General features: G+C 45.9%; 1 protein-coding gene across 3 annotated transcripts; it reads right to left on the minus strand.

Annotated features, from left to right (window-relative positions):
- Positions 1-886: 886 nt before the first annotated feature.
- LOC147237247 (leucine-rich repeat-containing protein 24-like) lies at positions 887-19,406 on the minus strand. Of its 3 annotated transcripts, none has more exons than XM_086145845.1 (10): positions 19,132-19,406; positions 18,059-18,135; positions 17,753-17,847; positions 14,488-14,671; positions 13,942-14,028; positions 13,634-13,825; positions 13,389-13,557; positions 9,121-9,383; positions 5,747-6,325; positions 887-4,028 (listed from the first exon to the last, which is right to left on the minus strand). In XM_086145845.1, the coding sequence occupies exons 4-10, from the start codon at positions 14,653-14,655 to the stop codon at positions 3,621-3,623; spliced, it is 1,866 nt and encodes a 621-aa protein (XP_086001971.1). In that variant the 5' UTR covers positions 14,656-14,671; positions 17,753-17,847; positions 18,059-18,135; positions 19,132-19,406; the 3' UTR covers positions 887-3,620. The 3 variants fall into 3 exon arrangements, with proteins under 3 accessions (XP_086001971.1, XP_086001989.1, XP_086001980.1); XM_086145863.1 differs by having other exon boundaries at positions 18,059-18,131; positions 19,081-19,406; XM_086145854.1 differs by having other exon boundaries at positions 19,081-19,406.
- Between the last annotated feature and the right edge of the window lie 86 nt (positions 19,407-19,492).

Consider the following 19,492-nt stretch of genomic DNA (forward strand, 5'->3'; position numbering starts at 1 on the left):
AGCCGCATGAGTCTCAGGCCGGACTTGTCAGTCTTCTTCAACCAATCTTCAACTTGGTTTCCAGTGTTGGAGATGCTGTTCTTATCTGACGGGGAATCATCAAGGAATTCAGTTGGGTTTACCTAGATGTTAGTGATCACTTCGCCTTGAACGCGTGGCCAGTTTGTTTTACCCTTTCGGATCACCGTGCTCTTCGATTTCTTGGCCTTGAATGCCCTCTTTGAATCTGTAGCAGAAAATGATCTTGCATGCTTGACTGCATTTTAAACGTTTCTCGAGGATGGACACAGCGTTGATGGATGTTGTGGGTCGATGTTAGTAAGCCCATGACTTCCCTCTAGGGCATCGTCACTTATTAGACTTTGGCACTTTGGTGCTTGTTAGAATCCCAGACCTTACTTTTCCAAGATGTGATTTGGTGAAGCGGTAGGGGCCCTTATTAACTGGGCTCACGCAGCTTCCTGCTTCTTCCGCCTCTGCTTGAACCTCCCCGCTCTCCTTATTCTTCAATCACTTTTGCTTATGAATGAAAGAATGGCGGTATACCTCTATAGAACATAGAAAAGTGAGTTAATAGTTGTATATCTCTATATGACATATGAATGAGAGAGTGAATCGTTGTCAAGTGATGTGTCCTGGGTGAACCCCTGGATACAAGAATGAATGAATGACCTGTCGGGCACCAGGGGCAGTGACCAGGGCCACAGCAGAAAATACATACACATGTAAAATATAGCGGATTAAAAATCGTCCGACAGAAAAGGGGCCCAGACAGGAGCCATGATTGAATACAGAAAAAGAAGTAGTCGAGAACCCGACAGTGGGTCAGGGTCTCAGACAGGAAGTAGAAGTCAAGTTTGAAAGAATAAGAGACAGTCACTTCCTGTTCGAACCATTAGTTGTTTATTTCTACCCCATTTTTTTTTTTTTTTCATGATTTCTCATCACTTGACATGCATTAGTACACAGGTGATCCCTAGAGGGCGTTGCACTGCAGTCTAGCCGAGAGAGACATCCAACACGGTCCATGACTGGGAAATTCAGCTTGTATGCTTTGGGGGGGTACGGGGAGGTTTTACAGTTACCCCCGACCCCTGAAGGCCCCTGTGGCCCCATCCTCCCCTGCGTCCAGGTATCCACTTCACCTGCCTGACACCTTTGTCAACAGCAACAAGCAAGAGCCTATCAGGACAAAGTGCAGAAGAGGGGGTAACATGTAGCACAGGGGAGGTGCTAAAGGGGCAAATGTTGCCTGCGTCCCGACCTTTGAAAATTAATAGTTAGCTATGCTAGCTAATCAGAGCCAAGCGTGGGGAAGGGGAGGCCATTTCTCACCAATCACAAAAGAGCAGCAAAGGGAATGCAGGGATGAAAACACACACCAGGCCAGCGGCAAATTATTTAAAAATGTTTACTTTTGCACGTCTGAAAAAGAAATACGGTTTCCTGTTAGCAAGGACGGGAGAGCGCTCGTATGCGTGCACACAAACAACAGCAACAACGACAACAACAACAAAAAACAGGCAGAAAACATCTACAAGGCTAAAGTCAATGATACAGTGCTGCTCAGGCCAAAACGTTGATACTAATGCTAACAGCTAGTGATAGTGATAGCGGCTATGCTAGCAGCTACCGGGCAGCATCCTGCCATAAAACACCGCCCATTTGTTCGCCAGGTCGCTGTTCGTCGTACGGTTGTGTCTTTTCTGGCCATGATGATAAAGGGTTTTTAACAGGAAGCTAATTTTCTGTTATCTATGGGTGGAAACCTGCTAATATTGGGGTCCTTCAAAGCATCGTTTCCCTGCTAGAGAGTCCAAGCAGCTGTGTTTACCCCACTCCGCAAAATCCACGCTAATTCATGTGCTTGTTTTTTGTCCCGTTGGGAAAAAACTTGTGCTTGCTACGAATTAGCTTCCATGCTATTGTGGTTTCAGGGTTTTAATTGGAGATTCGATTCAGATGTTGAGCCTTATTTCATCAGAGACAAGAAGTGACCGACCAAACACAGTATCCTTGTTTCCATGGCGCCGGTACCTCCCAACGATGCATCTCAGACGCCATCAAGAAACAGGATTCTTGCCGTGTCGAGTGATTATCTCTCAATGTGCAAAATGGTAAAAAGTAAATAAAAGAGAGTACTCCCTTTAAAATAAAGTAAAGTATTATTTACACCCAGGACCTGTAGGACAATGTACTGTCAGTGTGTCCATTGTGCGGTCATGTAAACGCCTGAAATTGTGTCCTCATTACACGATAAACTACACCGTGGTACTTCTGTTTGTCCCTTACATCATCTCTGTGAGTAAAAGCCCAATGAAATCTCTAACAGATCCAAACAAAACAAGCGTCCTATTGAGGTGGTTGGCGAACACTCACAAGGACTGACGTGGAACGTCGCCCCAAACCGGTCCGGGGTTACATCCCGACCCTCAACCTGAAGACTCGGCGATGGGTTCAAGCGCTGCTTTTTGGGTCCGATGTGAGATACAGCGTTTTTTTTTTTTTGTCTCCCCAGATCCAGTAGAGGCTAGTAGAGGTCTTCGGAGGTCCACCTATACCCGATCCGGGGTCTGTTAGTTTTATCGGATCCTTGGTGGACAATAAGGAAGGGACCTTGTGAGACACATCTCGGTGTACAGATATAAATATGCAATGCTCATGCTCGCAGAAGTGGTGACGGATGAGCAGCCAGCTTATCGAATACGAAAAAAAAAAAAGAGAACACTCTGAACAGGTGGTTCTTGACACCCATCACTGAAGCAGAGGTTGGACCAGGCACATTAGCTTACAAGTTAGCAAGATGGTTACCAAACACCGGGATGGATTTGTCCACCTTTAACCAGCAGGGATTAAAATGATGTTGTGGCAACAATTAGCACACAAAATTTCAACACATGAACTTGAATGTTGACGTGTTTGTAACGCTGTCATTTTGCTTCCTGGTCCAGCGTGGATGCAGCTCTGGGTCCTGCTCGGTCCCGCGAAGTACATTGTCTGGTGTTTCTAGGTGGACCCACGAAGACCTCTACATTCAGGTATTACCTACGCATCAAACGGAGCTCCTCTATTCTCGTAAACAAGCAATTCCCATAATTGATAGCTCTGTTACACGTGCGGATAGTAAGATCTTGACTTTACTCACTCAACTGCATCGCGTGCCTCTTGGAGATCTACCGGGGGTGTTAAACAGGTTTTGCTTTTCCCCAATTTTGGAAACTTGCAGCGGCGCCATGCCGTCGGCTACAATACACCGATGTCAGGAAGAACATGCACAAAACAAACGAGACCGGGACCCATAGTCATCGAGGGGGGAAATAAAGCTGCTCCGTTGCACCTCTAGAGGTCAGAGACTCCAAAGTAAGTCTTTCTACAGTACGGACAGTGGTTCTGGCGAAAGCCGACTCACGTTCAAGTACGGGACGGTTCAACTGCGCAAAACTCGGCTCAGATGGTGTCCGCCGACGGTGATGTTGCTTCTTGGCGAGTCACCGACTCGCCGAGGTGCGCCAAAACTTCTCCTCGCAGCGAGTCGGTGCTGTGGAAAGTGGAGGCCGCAACGGTCGATCCGCTTCGCTCGTAACCACCAGTTCGGCACCGGGTCCGTGACCCTCCTCCCCTCAGCAGTGAATCTCGTAGGCAATCTGAGAGTCCATGAAAAGGCCCGTGTGGTTGAGGAACATGCCTTCGGCCTCCGACGTGATCACCGGCTCCGCCTCCCCGCCCTCCCCGGCCATTCTCCTCATGGTCCGTACGTCCCCCTCCTGCTGCTGCTGCTGTTTGTTGGGCGCCAGCGTCGGGGTCACGCTCTGGCCCGCCCCGGAGGACAGGCTGTGACTGGCGCCATCAGACGGCGCCGAGCAGCTGAGATTGGTGGTGGAGACGGCGGCGGGCGGGGCCGGGGGCAGCACGGGCTTGGCCCTGTTGAGGACGTACATTTCGTGGCCTCGTTCGTCACGGTACTCCTCCAGCTGGGCGAACGTGGTCGGGCCGTCTGAGTAGTCGTTGACGTAGAGGATGCTCTCCTCCTGCGGAGAAATCAGCACTTTCAGGTGGGGTCTATGCTGAGCTCTGGTGAATTAAAGGGCACATTTATTTCATTTTAACATCTATTCCATTCGTAATTCATTTATTAATGCCGGCCTGTGCTTTCATATGTGGACGGTACCCTTGGAGGACGTAGTGATAGAGGATATGAAGGTAGTTTGTGTGAGAGAGCGGGATACAGAGAATAGAGTAAGATGGAGAAGGTGGATTGGTTGTGGCGACCCCTGAAGGAAGAACAAGAAGAAGAAGAAGAAAAAGAAGACCCTTGGCGCTCTCTAAAACACAACCTCCCACCGACTTTGACTTAGAGAACCACTTGCGCCTGCTAGTGGCCAAGAAGGAAAACTACAGCAGGCATCGGGGAAACGACGAAGCTTTCATTGTTTAAGGCAGTTGCTTCTCAGTTATTTTTTTTGACGCCCCCCCTAGCAAGAAGAAAGCGATTCCCGCCCCCCCTCCCCACTCTCCGCCGCGACTATAAATAATATCATTTGTCTATAAAATTGTTGTGAGAACACATCTGCATAAAATGATTTCCTTATCTACATTAAAGAAAACAAAAAAAGAAAGAAATGTAGTTCAACTTACAACAAAGAATAACTTTATTAACATCGTTTTTAGGTCTTTCCTAGCCAAGCGCTACATACGCTTCGTCATATTACCTCGTCTTAGCTTTCGGGTGACTTTCTTTTGTCTCATTATCTTCGTCTCTCTCCGCTTTTCTTTTCATCTCTGTTAAACATTTTTTCACGTTGTCTCTTGAGGGTTTGTTTACCGCACTTCATATCGCCTGCTCGGTGCAAAAAAAAAAAAAAACATACTCCCTGCACACTCTGACAATGAGAGCGCCACTGCCAACTACTGTAGTGGATGTGCAATAACACTTTATTCTAGTATGGCAAAAAACAAAAAACAAAAACAATGTTCCCGGGGTTGCAGGCGCTCCCCTTGGCATCACACCGCCTCGCTATTTGAGGACTGGTTTGAGGTGATATTTGTAGGTCTTGCCAAAAGGTGAGCCAAAATCTCTTTCCAGGGAATGTTCCCTGTAATTTCTTGGGGTTTGCGGTCATTTTCCTGGCATTTTAAAAAACATGTTTGCAAATTACCATCATCATTTCATTTTTCGGGTGGCACTCTGGGGGTGAGCGCTTCCGGCAAACGAGAAGAAGGTCCTTGGTTCAATTCCAAGTGGAGGCCATTCATTCCCTCCACGATCAAAAAACATGAAGATGGTTAATCGGAGAACGACGGAGTGAATGGTTGGATGTCTCGATATGTGGTCACTGCGAGTGACCTATGATTGAACGGTGACCTTTTTGGGTTAATCTCCGCCTCTTACCCCAGTAACAGCTGGAGCCTTGCTGCTCCTTTGCCCACAAACACATAACTGTGTGAAGTTGTCCGGATTTACTGTTTGTATTCATGCAGCATAACAGGAACCTCTACTTCAAATACAACTCCTAGAATATCAAAACACGCCGAAGGGCAACTCTCTTGAATTGACTTTTCACATAAAGCAGCATATTTCTTCTTGATGGCGTGGTGCAACATAGGAGGTGGGGCTTGTGATATGCACCGCGACACGTTATCACAGCAAAGATGGAATTCTCTGGTAACTAAATTACTGGAGGCTTCAGGGATGCGAAGGAAGTTGCTATCTTATAAATATAACCAAGTAGAAGCTTATCACACGCACCTTTTCAGCTCCTTCCGCCTCCTTGTCCCGCTGGTGGTGGCGGCTGTAGATCATGGCGACGAGCAACAGCGCGGTCAGTGCCAGCAGGGAGATGCCCACAGCGATGGCCGTCTGCGTGGCGGCGCCCAGGGCGCTGAAGGCCATGCTGCCGAGGGCGTACAGCGGCTCCCGGCTCACGTCGGATCCGAAGACTGGGCCGGGACTCCTCAGCCGGGGCCAGACGGGCGAGTACGGCGCAGACGCCTGGGACCAGGAGGCCCAGATGGAGGAGGATGACGAGGACGAGGAAGTGGAGGAGTTGATGGCGAGCTGGAAGGTGACCCTGGCCACGCCTCCTGCGTTCCACGCTTCGCACTCATAGAAGCCCGCGTGAGCCACGGTGACGTTGCTGAGGAAGAGCATGCCGCTGCCGGTGTCCGGGTCGAAACGCTCGCCGTCGCTCTTGTGTAGGCTAACTCTTCCTTCCTCCGATGGCTGCTCTGCTTCCCCCGTCCCTCCGCCGCCTGCGGTACCCACTTCTTGGACCAGGCCTCGGGGCGACAGCACCACCTTCCCTTGGGATGCCTTCCTCCAGGTCACCTGCAGGGCACGGAGGTCATGTTTCTGTAGAGCATTGCTAGCAGTCACGGCTGTTGTTACAGTTTGAATATGTTAATCAACATGGATTCTGAAAAAATTTAATTTATTGATAGTTTAGATTTTCATTACAATCAGGCGTGTTTTTTCTTGAAACCTTTCAGAGACAGTCGATGGATCAATTTTTGCATCATGCTCTCCACTCATACAGCCGATCCTCGAATTACGATGGAATTTCTGTTCCTGCAGCGCAACGTAACGCGATAGTTAGCCGTAAGTCAGAGCTCAAATACAGGACTGTACGCTTTTTTTTTTAATTTATTGTCGATGATCGGCGAGACAGTCGTGCGACTTAGGCCGAGCAACCGAGCAACCGATCGGTGTTTCGCCCTCAACCGAGCGTTATGTTATACCAAATTTTAATTCCATTAAAATGTCTTTCATTCTCAACGATGCACCGCCATCAGAAGAGTCTGAATCAAAAAGTTAAAAAAAAAAGAAAAAACACAAACTAAAGAAAGTGAATGTGGCACAATCCAATATGGCTTGCAACCCACAAATGTAAACAAGGCCTTCTTTCGCGTGACAACTTACTCGTCCGATCCGCTCGCTCACTCGTTCCCACATGAAATTTACTCTGCTGTCATTAACGACATACATCCGAATGACAGATCAAGACTTTCATGATAAATTTACCGTATAGGAGATGGCAACATTACCATGAAACTCCATAGGTTGTCATAAACTGAGGCTGTATAACGCTTTTAATCACTTTGCGGTTGCAAAGTGCTTTACACAAGATAGCATTCACCCATTCACACACTCACTCACACACAGATGGCGCCAGAGCCATGCTAGCCGGAGCCGTGCTCCCACACATCTCTGCGAAGCCACCATAAGTGCTCAGCAGGACCCTGCTTGTCCTTCCGCCCGCGCCGCAGACTTGACTTGGTCCCGCCCACATGCCAGCTGGAATCCCATTAACAGCTTCTGACGGCCTAAACGACCTTCAAACGGCAGCGTCTGTCTCCAGACGATGCCTTGGGGTCCTGATTTGAAGCTGGCCTTCGGCATTACAGTCGCGTAACTGCGGCAAAAAGAAATATAAATGATCCTGAATGACGGCAGCTGCTGGAGGGAGGCCGGATTCCCACCCGCAGACTAATGACTTCCTGAATTTTGCCGTTCGCTCCGAAATGAGCGGGGAAGGATGCAGACTTGACCCTTCTTTGACTGCAGGGTTTGACATTTTCCTGCCTCGCTGTTGCTCCTTCTGCAAGCAAAAGGCGTCAGGCCCAGGTTTGAAAGACAGTCACAGGTTGCCATAGTAGCAGATGTGACATAGTAGTCATTCATTCATTGCTTAAAGCTAATCCAAGCTGTCGATAGGGTGACAGGCAATGTTTGACCTGGACCTCAAATAGCGGGAGAAGGAGAACCTGGGGAGAACCCAGTAGAACGTGACAAAACCGCACAGAGAGAACGCAGTCAATTGCCGGATTCAAAGACTTCTCACCGCCCTGCTGCCAAATTTGGTATTTTTATAGCACTGCAATGGTTCAACAGAAGAAATCCATCATTTCGTCCATATTTTCGGGCAGTCTAGAAGTGCTCAGGTCATTTTCACGCCTAATAGTCAGGGAGAATTAGTTCGAATTGAGAAGGGACGATGCTGTCGGACTCTCCTTTGTTTTGTTTTGTTTTTTCACGCTGCACTTTGTCGCATGGAACCAAAACATCCAAACAATATCGTGGGGCTGCGACAATCGCTGGGCTGTAGTGGCGATAGATCATCCTGAGACCACGAAAAGGGAACCGTTGGTCTACTGGATTAAAACAAGGAAGGGATATCCCCGTCACCAGACATGTAGTTTTTGAAGCTTCCAACGCCGCTGTCCAGCTGTGCTGTTAAAACCCACTGCCGTCATATATCAATCCTGTTAACTTCTGTTTGAATGCGACATTGCGACTTGTGAGGTCTTTTTGTAGTTGTAGTCACTCACTGCTGGCCAAAAGAAGTTACAGGATTGTCACAGAAAATTAGAATATTGTGATAAAATTCTTTATCTTCTGTAATGCAATTAAAAAAACAAAAATGACTTTTTCATGATATTCTAATATTTTGAGATAGGATTTTTGAGTTTTCTTAAGATGTAAGCCATAATCAGCAATATTAAAATGATAAAAGGCTTGCAATATTTCAGTTGATTTGTAATGAATCCAGAATGTATGACATTTTCGTTTTTGTAATTGCATTACAGAAGATAAAGAACTTTATCACAATATTCTAATTTTCTGAGACGGTCCTGTATACATGGAGCTCCATCTATCTCCTTTGCAGTCACTGGTAATTGCTTAACCGAAATATCTGCATTTACTGTAGAGAAGAGGATGGGTGCAGCTGGTGTTGACAAGGATTATAAATGTGTCCCCTAGAGTTCTTAATCACATTCCTTAGGGTTTTCATCCAAACAATTATTAGGATTTTTGTTCACTCACAGAATTAATTTAATACGAGGGGAGAATCCATCATTAGACAACAAAAAAGCAAACAAAAAATCAAGAATTAAACTAATGAACAACAACTAAAATCTCCTAAATCCTATTCAGGAGAGTTTAGGAGAGTGATGCTGGATCAAGATTATCAGTTTTAAAAGCTGGGGAGGATGATTAAGAATCAACTGAAATATTAGCAGTTTGAGGGGATTCGGCGGACACCAAAAACTCGAAAACGATATTGACGTTCAAACCGTGTGAAGTTTGTGGTCTGTGAAAAGTATCCAGGTGAGGTTAGCTACCTGCGGCCTTGGGTAGCCCGAGGCGTGGCAGGACACCCGCAGGCTCTCTCCTAGACGCACAGCCAGCCTCCGGGGCTCCAGCTGCACCAACGGCGGGATGCACACCAGGCTGTTGAGAGGGACTTCCACCAGGCTGAGGTGGGACAGGCGGGGCGGCTCCACGCAGACCAGCCGGCGCTCGGCCGAGCTGAGCAACCGCTGGCCCGCCTCGTCGATCCAGCTCCGAAGCCAGTGGAGGGCGCAGTCGCAGCGCCAGGGGTTGTCTGGAGGAAGCAAATGACACACGCCCGACTGAGAAAAATAGAGAATCTACCAGCTAAAATCATGTGCTTCACACATCCGGGCTTTCGGATGTGCAACTTTGAGTAGTTTTTGTTGTTCTAGTTTAACTTCTTTCAGAAGCCCCTCAGTTGTTTTGGAAGAAAAGATGAAACACTTCTCCTGCCACACAGCACCAAAGGTCTACAGACAACCAGGAAGTGCCGGTATAAAATTGCTAATTTTCACCCAGATAGCAAAAGCTGCTTGTTTGATAGTGTAGAGCGGAAGTGTTGAAATTTTGAAATAAAAATTAAATGTATTTTAAATATATATGAATATGAATGCAGCATGCTGTAGCAAATGGCAAAATGGAGGGTTTGACTCAGAATACGCAGGAGCTCTCTCATGCAAGATACACTCAAAGCATGAAACTAACTTTAAAAACAAAGCATAGCAAAACTAAACAAAACAAAAAAGCTGAAACCTCACAAACATAACAAAACATCCGTCCAATAGCTCTGTATTGTATCCAAAATAACAGGCATGTTTATCCATGGCCGTGACACTATCAGGCCATCACTCATTTTTGTTTCCATGTTTACAATTAGAATGAAAACGTCAATTTAAATAGCTTGCGTGCTTATTTATCACACAATTGACAGACAGTTCAAATATTTATTTATTATCTATTAATTTAATGAGGCTTTTCTGGCGCTCTCTTTGAAACCAGTCAAATCAAAGCAAGTGAACAAAAGTCTCTATAAAAGAAATGAGAATATGATTATTATTATCATTATTATTATTATTAATAATAATAATAATAATAATAATAATAATAATTATAATTATAATTATAATTATAATAATCATATCACTAGCTAAGTTGCGCTCAAACCTGCACCGGTTGAATTATGGCACAACAAATATGGTGCGGCGCGAGAGGCAAGCTAACATAACTGTGTGTTCCTCACCGCTCCACAGGTATATAACACGCACCGTGAAACGGTGAATGCGAAGTGTGTGCACTGCTTAGTTGTTAAACAGTCCTCTGGTTTGTCATACGTGTGTAAAAGTGGCCAAAGTCAAGTGTTTTTCTCAGTTGTGTAGAATTTTATTAAGCTAGCTGGCGTCGCTTTCATTGCTAATAACAGTTAGCTGGAAAGGAAGCTGTGGTGTTAGCTAACAGTCTTCAAAGTGGTGTTTCTTCTTGTAAAAAAAACAAACTTAAATTCATATTAGCAGAAAGAGGTGACATATTTGTGCATATGTTTGTCAAATACTTGTTTTGTTTGACATGTTGGTGTTGTTTATTATAGTCATGTACAATTATGTAGTGCTGTCAGATGCGGTAAGTTGAAAGCAGTTTTTTTTAAGCTACATTATAAATAATACATTAATTTATTATCTATATCCTGTAGTCGGGGTGACAGGAGTGCTGGTGCCTATCCCAGCTGTTGCTGGGCAAAAGGAGGGCCTCACCTTTATCCATAAATACCTTGAATTATGAGTTTAATTCCTTCTGTGATCGAGCTCGTAACTCAATTTGCTCGTCATATATCAAATTAAATTTCCCCATTAAAATGAATTGAGACGATATTAATCAAGCTCTATCACCTAACTCAGTGATTTTCAACCCTTTTTTGAGACGCGGTGCATTTTTTACATTTACAAAATCCTGCAGCAAACCACCAACCAAAATGACACAAAATGGCACTAACACAGTATATATAATACATATAGTTAATAATATTGTTTTTTAATGTATTTATACTCGCTTAGTGTGAAACCTGGGGCTGTTTAGATGAACACAAAATGGATATCCTGGCAGTAAGAATAAGAATAAGAATAAAAAAAAGAACAACTTTATTTATCCCGAAGGAAATTGTTGTGCCAGGGTTTCAAGTAAAACATAACAATAATAAATAATAGTAGGAAATTGTATAAACAGTAAAAAAAAAGGGGGGGAGATTAAGAGATACAAATAAAACGATAAAGTGTCAAAGTCAAGGCTACAAAGTGTTTTAAGGTCTTAAGTACAAAATGGTAGATGGTAGAAAGACACACGCGAAGCTCTTGCTCAAGCTTTACAAGCTGGCAATATTAAAGTTTCTGTCACAGTGTTGGACTTTTTTGATTTAGCTACGAGCTCAGCAACGAGGTAGCTATCTTTGAGGGCTCTCGCGTTTACCTTTGTGGTTTTTCTACAAAAGATTGCCCTTTCCTCATTGTTTGCACGTAAGCGTACAAAAATAGTCCATCGGCTTGTTTTGAACAGAAGGGTGTTTCGTGTGGAGCTGGCGTTTAAGCTTGCGTGGCACCGTGGCGCTATTGGATAGCTTCTCGATACACACCAAGCACAGCGGAGTCGGTGCATCCCTGGTGAAAGTGAATCCAAATGAAAGATAGCTTTCGCTGTATTGCTAGCAAGTGGCTTTCCATTTTTTAGGGACAGATGTCTTTAAAATCCAGTGCGCCCTGATAATTTCCCAGAGGCACACCTGACGATCTCTCACGGCACACTAGTGTGCTTATACGTGACACGATGCTACAATGTATTTCTAAATTAACAGGTACACTATGCTACACTTTATCACAAACTTGATGTAACAAAGTGAATTTCCTCCTTTTGAAATGATCAAACCGTCCCTGACCGGCTTTGAATGACTCTTCCGGTACCCTGTCCGTTGACATTCCTCCCCGTCTGTTGCACCAAAGCCCCCGTAAATGTTACATGCCCTCTCACAAAAGATGCTCAACAGGTTCTCTATCTCTTCATGGACAACTCAACAACACACCGTGCTGATATCTTTTGATGATTTTCCCGAGGCTACCTAGTGGTTGTTGGTCATGTCATACGCTCATCCCACTTCCTCGTAACCCAGATCTCGGCTCGTATCGTAAAATAAAAAATTTACAGAGCGACAGCTCATATCTCTGAAAATTCACGAGTTGATGCACCACTGTATAAGGAAATATATACACAGCATCCACGTAGTTTATGAGTGTCTGTGTGATCTCATTGAATGTGAAAACACAACTGAAGATACACATCTTTACGAGCACCCATATTTTTTGTAACATAAAGTGTTGTTTGATGGCTGTTGTACTTCAATACAGGGCGTATTCAGTGTCAACAATATTTTGATTTGATAGAATAAAATGGCCCTCGAGCTAGAAACAGACACAAAAACATGTGTCCCTCACTGCTATCAGCCAAGGTATCCTCAAACCCGAGGCTGCTGAGGCTGGTAACTTTATTGCTTTTTGAAAAGAATACGAGAACTGCAGCCCAGCTAAACTGCAGTAACAGCGTGAAGGGCAGGAGCGCTGAGCCTCAGATTGGGTTATCGGTGTTGATCTTTAATCAGGACTGCAGTGAGTAGAGAACAACCCCGCTGGAACTTTTTTTTTTTTTTTTGGCAGGGCACCCGAGGGAAATAACTGACCAAAACATCAGCAGGACAAGTTTGGCAAACAGATACCTGGAGGATGAATCACAGGAGGCCGTGCAATCAAAGAGGCAGAGCTTCCCGCGGCTGTTGAGTGTTATGATACGAAAAAAAAGCCTCCGACGCCTGTGTTCGGGCATCGGACACCGACACTCCAGGCCCTTTGACCTAGATCCCGATAGAATTCTACCAGTAACCCCTACAGGGCCCTTTAGCACTAACAAAGGCCATAAGATAATTCAATATTATGACACCCCTTGATTTTAAGATAAAAAAGTGAAATCAGAGTATTTACACTATGGTTTCAGGAAGAGACTTGAAAATAAACTCATTCTTTTCGATTTTGCAGTGTAAGTCTATGACGGGGAAAACCTTTTTTTTTTTTTTTTTTTGGTGATTGACAGCTTTCTCTTCCTATGTCAGAGCTAATACGTGGCTGAGTTGCGTGCACACACACTGAGCTACACGCAAATCCGAACACACGTCTTCCCACTGGCTGTCAGGGCGTGTTATCTTCGCACAGAAATGGGGAAAGAACACAGGATCTGGCATTCTCACCTGTGATACGCAGCACCTGCAGGCTGACCAGAGGTCGCAGAGAAGCGGGGCCGATGGTGTGAAGGTTATTCCTGCTCAGGTCCAGCAGAGCCAGAGAGGTCAAACCCACCAGCGCCTGGTCTGCTAACACCTCAATGCTGTTGTGCTGCAGATGGAGCTCCTGCAGGCGCTGCAGACATCAGGTATAGATTCTTAAATAAATCAGAATCACGATGTGCAGCGCAGAGAACTGCCGGTGAATTTACCTGTAAGCCACGGAAGGTGTAGTCCAGCAGCCGCGTGATGTCATTTCCCGCTAGGTAGAGAATACGCAGATGTTCCAGTCCTTGAAACATATCTGCGCTGACCAGATGGATCCGATTGCCGTTCAGGGCCAGTTCCAGCAGCTGGCCCTGGTTCTGGAAGGAGCCGGGCTCCACGGCCGAGATGGTGTTGTTCTGGAGGCGGACATCAGAGGGTGAGACGCTGCTTCAAGTCATAGAGATGTAGTTTTTTATTTCAGCCTCCTCCTTCTGTGTGTGTGTGTGTGTGTGTGTGTGTGTGTGTGTCCTACCTGCAGGTAAAGGTAGTGCAGGTGCTTCAGCAGAGGGAGATCCTGCTGGCGGATCTGAGCGATGGCGTTGTCCTGCAGGAACACGGTCTGGACGGAGAGAGGGCAAGCGGTGGGCGGTAACTAAGCATACTTACTCAAAGTGGCATGCACAGGTGCATGATTCCAGGTGCTTGAATAGGCGCAACTTCACACTTTCATACCATTAGTCTGACAGATTTAGCTGCTGATTAATTTAATGACATAATTAATCGTCACTGAGAAAAGTGTCTTAGTTCTTCTGCTAAATTATGCTTGGAAGAAAATATTCCCTCGGTAATTGACTTGAAATCTTAAGATGTTTTCAGTACTTTTGGTTCTTTCTATTGAAGGATTATCGCGCCAATTCTCCAAACCTTGACGTTCATCCCGACGTGGACATCATCTTGATTTCTCTCACGGCCTCTATGTTGTAAAATATTTTCCTGCACAAATCTCCTTTTACTTTACACTAAGTACATATTGTGGATGGTATTGTCATAATCTTTACGCCTCTGAAGGTTCCCGTACCTGTGTGGACGGGGGGACGTGTTTGGGGACGCTCTGCAGGCCGGTGGAGCCGCACTCCACCGTCAGGCTGTAGCAGCGGCAGGTCGCCGGGCAGGAGGGGTACGTCCCGCCAGGGGCGCGGAGGGAGAGCAGGAGCGCCGAGAGGAGGAGTGCCGACAGCACGGCCATCGCACCCGACACCCCGCTGTGGACGCAGAGGTAAAGCGGGAAGGGGGTTAAACTCAGAATCACAGAACTCATGAAAACTTAACTTAATGTCGGTTTGATTGTTTGTAAGGCAAAGTGAGCCGTGTTGTGAAGTCGTGGAGACGGACGAGGGGCGTCTTGGACAGCTTGGACAGCTCACCTGTCAATCATGGAGAGACATCCAACCATTCACCCTCTCATTCACGTCTAAAGACAGTTTGGGGTCCTCAATGGACCTGCTGACTGTTTTTGGACTTTGGGATGAAGACAGGGGATGTGGAGAGGACCCAGACAGGACCAGAACTTGCCACGAAGGTTAGAGTGCCGAACAAGAGTCGGTCGGCGGTTTTATTTCTTTTTCATACTTGTTAATGCTTTACAGATTTTAATATATTTTAAATTCATTTTTATAAGGCTTATTGTTTCCCAGTCCGGTGTGATCAACTATCATTAACATAAACGAAGTAATGATGACATAAGCCTCTCTGATTAGCTAATGGTCTTGTTTATTATATCGAGCAAGTGTTGATTTAATATCATGTTGGACTCTGCGTAATAAATTTGATTATTTCATTTCTTAATCAGAGGCTTCAGGGGGCTTTTCGCATCATTTTGTCGCTTCGGATGATTTGAAAAATGCCCAATGAACGTGATTAATCAGCCAGCAGTTATTTAAAATCATAGTGCTAATCCCAACTCTGTTCTGCTGGTAAATCAGCTAAGGGAGAGGAGTTCTTTGTGTGTGTGTGTGTGTGTGTGTGTGAGAGTGTGTGTGTGTGTGTGTGTGTGTGTGTGTGTGTGTGCTTGTGCGTGTGCGTGTGTGTGGATATGACTGGCGGAGGGAGGGTGCATGCCGGCGTGCATGTGTGTACGGGTCTGCATTCTGGTCTCGAATTCAAGGCTTTTTCGACCTTGTTCCAGCCTTATAGTGCTGTTTTTGAAAAATTAAATTCAGCTCTGAACAGTGAGCGATGATACTTTGAAAGGAAAAAAAAAACAAAAAAGTTAACGTGAACTGTTGAGGAAGAAAGCAAAAATAATATGATTTTTAATGGGATTCTCCACTGTCTATCCCTGGAACCAATCTCTGCTGTCATAGAGGTGAGAGGCGGGGCTTAATCTGCACAGGTCACCTGTCAATCACATATAGAGACATCCAGCGATTCACGCTCTCATTCACACCTGTGGATTCTTATATAAAGCTAGTGACTGTTTTAGGACGGTGGGGTGAAAACGGAGAACCTGGAAAGAACCCAGGCAGGAGAACATGGAGAGAACCCAGCTGGAATTGAACCAGGAATCTCCTTGCTGTGAGGGGACACCTAAATATTCCTGCTTCTGTTTTTAAGAGAGAAACTCGGTTTCCGCCGGAGCGGCCACAGAAAAATAAAGGGAAAAAAATGGCCATCTTTTAATGGCTTCATTCCAGGGGTTCCTCATGATCTCCCGCAAGAACATTAGTCTCACGCTGTTTTATCTCGACGGGCGCCGATTGTGTCACGGTTACTGATGGCTCAACAAAGGCGGCTCTCCAGCCGCGGAAACACGGAAGGCGCGCGAGATAACAAAAACACACACGCGCAGAAATGGACCGGAGGGGCAAATATTAATTTGTCTCTTTATTCTGAACAAACAACTGGATTATAGGGGAGATCCTTCGACAATTTTGCCAAATATTCATTCATTTATTGTGTCCCGCTCATCCCGCTCAACAGGTCGCCGTGGAGACGCCTGTCAATCGCAAGGTCGCATCGGGACACATCCAACTATACACTCTCATCCACACCTAGGACATTTAAGTTCAGGGGAGGTCACATGACACAGAGAGCCATGGTTGTTTTCATTGGTTCGCAGCGATGAGCTCTTCTTCTCCTTGGCAGGAGGAAGAGCAGCACGCACGCACACACACACACACACACACACACACACACACACACACTGCCTGACACCTGGCGGCTTCCCCGACCTTTAATCACAACACAACAGGAACACTGAGTTAGTTCTCCTGGCAGAAAATCGGGCTCCCTGCAGTGACACACACACACACACAAACTGACAGGATCTGACATACCGATGCACACAAAAACACACTGAAATACTGATACACAGCCAAACACATGCACACTCCGATACACACTGACAGAATCGGACGTACTGATACACAGACACACACACACACAAGCATACTGATGCACGAACACACTGATACAGACACACTGACAATATACACAGACTCCAATCTGACATACTGATCCACACACGATAAAACACTATACACACAGATACTCACTGACACCACAGACACACTGATACACACTGTGCTACAGTAGAACACAGAAACAAAGGAATGAATACACACATTCATTTCTGAGAACAGAAACACGGTGAAAGATACACTGCGCACTCCGATTCGCAACGAATTACCCGGAAATTAAGTAAGATATTAGCGATAGTGCGAGAAGCGGCGTGCAGAAATGGGCACCCCTGACCGGAAACACTTGAAACGCCTCAAAAATCTGTGATCTGATAAGCGATTCCTTGTTTATCGATTTATTAATAGCAATTTGGATTTTTGGGGATCTGGATTTTATTTTTTTATTTTTTATTTTTTTTTACATTTGCCAACTGTCTGATAATCTGACGGCTTCGTGTCACGCCGTTTCCGGTGTAGGTCACTGTTGACACAGATGAACACCTGGCACCCGGAGCCGAATTTGTAAAGACCTGGTGCGAGCACACACACACACACACACACACACACACACACACACACACACACACACACACACACACACACACACACACACACACACACTGGGGCCAGGGGTCCCGGCCGGAGAATTAGGTGACTGCAGACAGATGAATCCCATCAAGGGGGGCGTGTGTGTGTGTATGTGTGTGTGTGTGTGTGTGTGTGTGTGTGTGTGAGTGTGTTTGTGCAGCCGTGGCGCGATTATGTCCGAAGTGTAACGGTTTGAATCCCTCTGCTCATTTATCCGCGGCGTGAATCGCCGTCGTCAAGGAAACCGGGCGCGCAACGCGTAACGCAGGCACCGGCGGCCACGTGACGAGGCCCTACCGGAGAGTGGCGCGCGCGCTCCCGGGTCCGACGTCCCCTCAGGACGGCCGTTGTTATGGCAACCGGCGTCGGAGCGACGAGGCGTGTTTGCGACACTGAACACCAAGGAAGAAGAAAGTATGCAGAAATGTGATTATAAAACATTTTGAACATGTTTTTAAAATACTAACAATCAGTCTGACTTTAGTTCGTGGGCGTGTTTTTTTCCGTTGTGGTCAAAATAGAGGTATTTTATCTAAAGTACATATATTTGTTTAAAATCAACTAAAGTTGATATAAATTAAATAAATGAATAAACAGTGTTACCGGGATAAAAGAGTAGCTTCTGTGAGAGGATTTCCAGAATGACAACATGAGGTTCCCTTTCGTCAGCAAGAAACTACCTGGAAGAAGAATATCATTTATGTAATATTATAGTAGCAACAAAGCAATACAAAACAATATACGGTGCAACAACTAGCGAGTACAAGAAATTATCAGCAAAAATAAAACAGATTTTTTCAGTTACAGTATAAAAAATCCCATAATTTACATCCAAAACACCACTGTAGTGGCAATCGGCACATAAATTGTCTTAGCTGCTAACAGCTAAGACAATTTATATTTCATGATATTTCTTATTCTTCCTCCTTTCCACTATTGTCTATTACTGTTATGTTTTTACTTGAAACTCTGGCACAACAATTTCCTTCGGGATTAATAAAGTTGTTCTCATCTCATCTCATCTCATGTCATAAATAATCCGAATTATTCGATTTTAAAAATTCTTTGAACATTTAGAATTAATTCTTTTGGATAAAATCACATTGGTAGAAAATTTCTTTAACGAGGATAATATATCAGAAAGTCAGCGACAGGAAGACGATTGTGTGCGATAACACAGAAAGAATAGTTGTAATTAGAGATCAGACCATTCGTGTTTCACACGCACGAATATCCGCTCGGGGTTCACGCAAATCCACTTTTGTTTTTTTGGTTTTGTTGCGTGTCCATTCAAACCGGACACGCACTTCCGGTAGACGGTTAAAAGCCCGTGCAGGTGCCGTGTGTGTGCGCGTGCGCGTGCGGATGCAACCTCGCACACACACACGCACGCCGGCACGCACCCTCCCTCCATATCTGCACCCCCGACACACACACACACACACACACACACACACACACGTCCTGCAGGCCACCTTGACACGCTGACTCCTCAACAGCCTGTAAACAACGACCGGCGCACGCAGTGCACGTCCCGCAGCGGCCACAGCAACAATATCGAGATTAATGATAATCGATAAAAAATAATAATAATGATGATAAATGAAGTGTGCGGTGAAAGTTACCCGGATGTGGCGGATCTCAGGCGGCGCTTTGTTGTTGGGTTGTTTTCATACCTGACGATAGGGATGGAGGATGGAGGGCGGTGATGCCTCCCTGCCCTGCGCGACCCCTCCTCTTCCTCCTCCTCTTCCTCCTCCTCTTCCTCCCCCGTTCCGATCGCGCCTCTCCGGTCCCAGTTCTGGAGGTTTCCTCCCAGTTGTATCCGCGGGCCCGTCGCGGCGGCGGCGGCGGCGGCGGCGGGAAGGCGGAGCGGTAAACCGCGTCAAGCGGGCGGCGGATGCCCCCGTACACACACACACACACACACACACACACACACACACACACACACACACACACACTTACGCACGCACAACTCAGCTCACTCCCGTTTCAGCGCCGTGCTCGTACGACATCCCGACCCACCCACCCACC

This window comes from Fistularia commersonii, chromosome 1, assembly GCF_037954325.1.
Source record: "Fistularia commersonii isolate RoL2024-O1a breed Wild chromosome 1, RoL_Fcom_v1.0, whole genome shotgun sequence".
Taxonomy (NCBI): domain Eukaryota; kingdom Metazoa; phylum Chordata; class Actinopteri; order Syngnathiformes; family Fistulariidae; genus Fistularia; species Fistularia commersonii.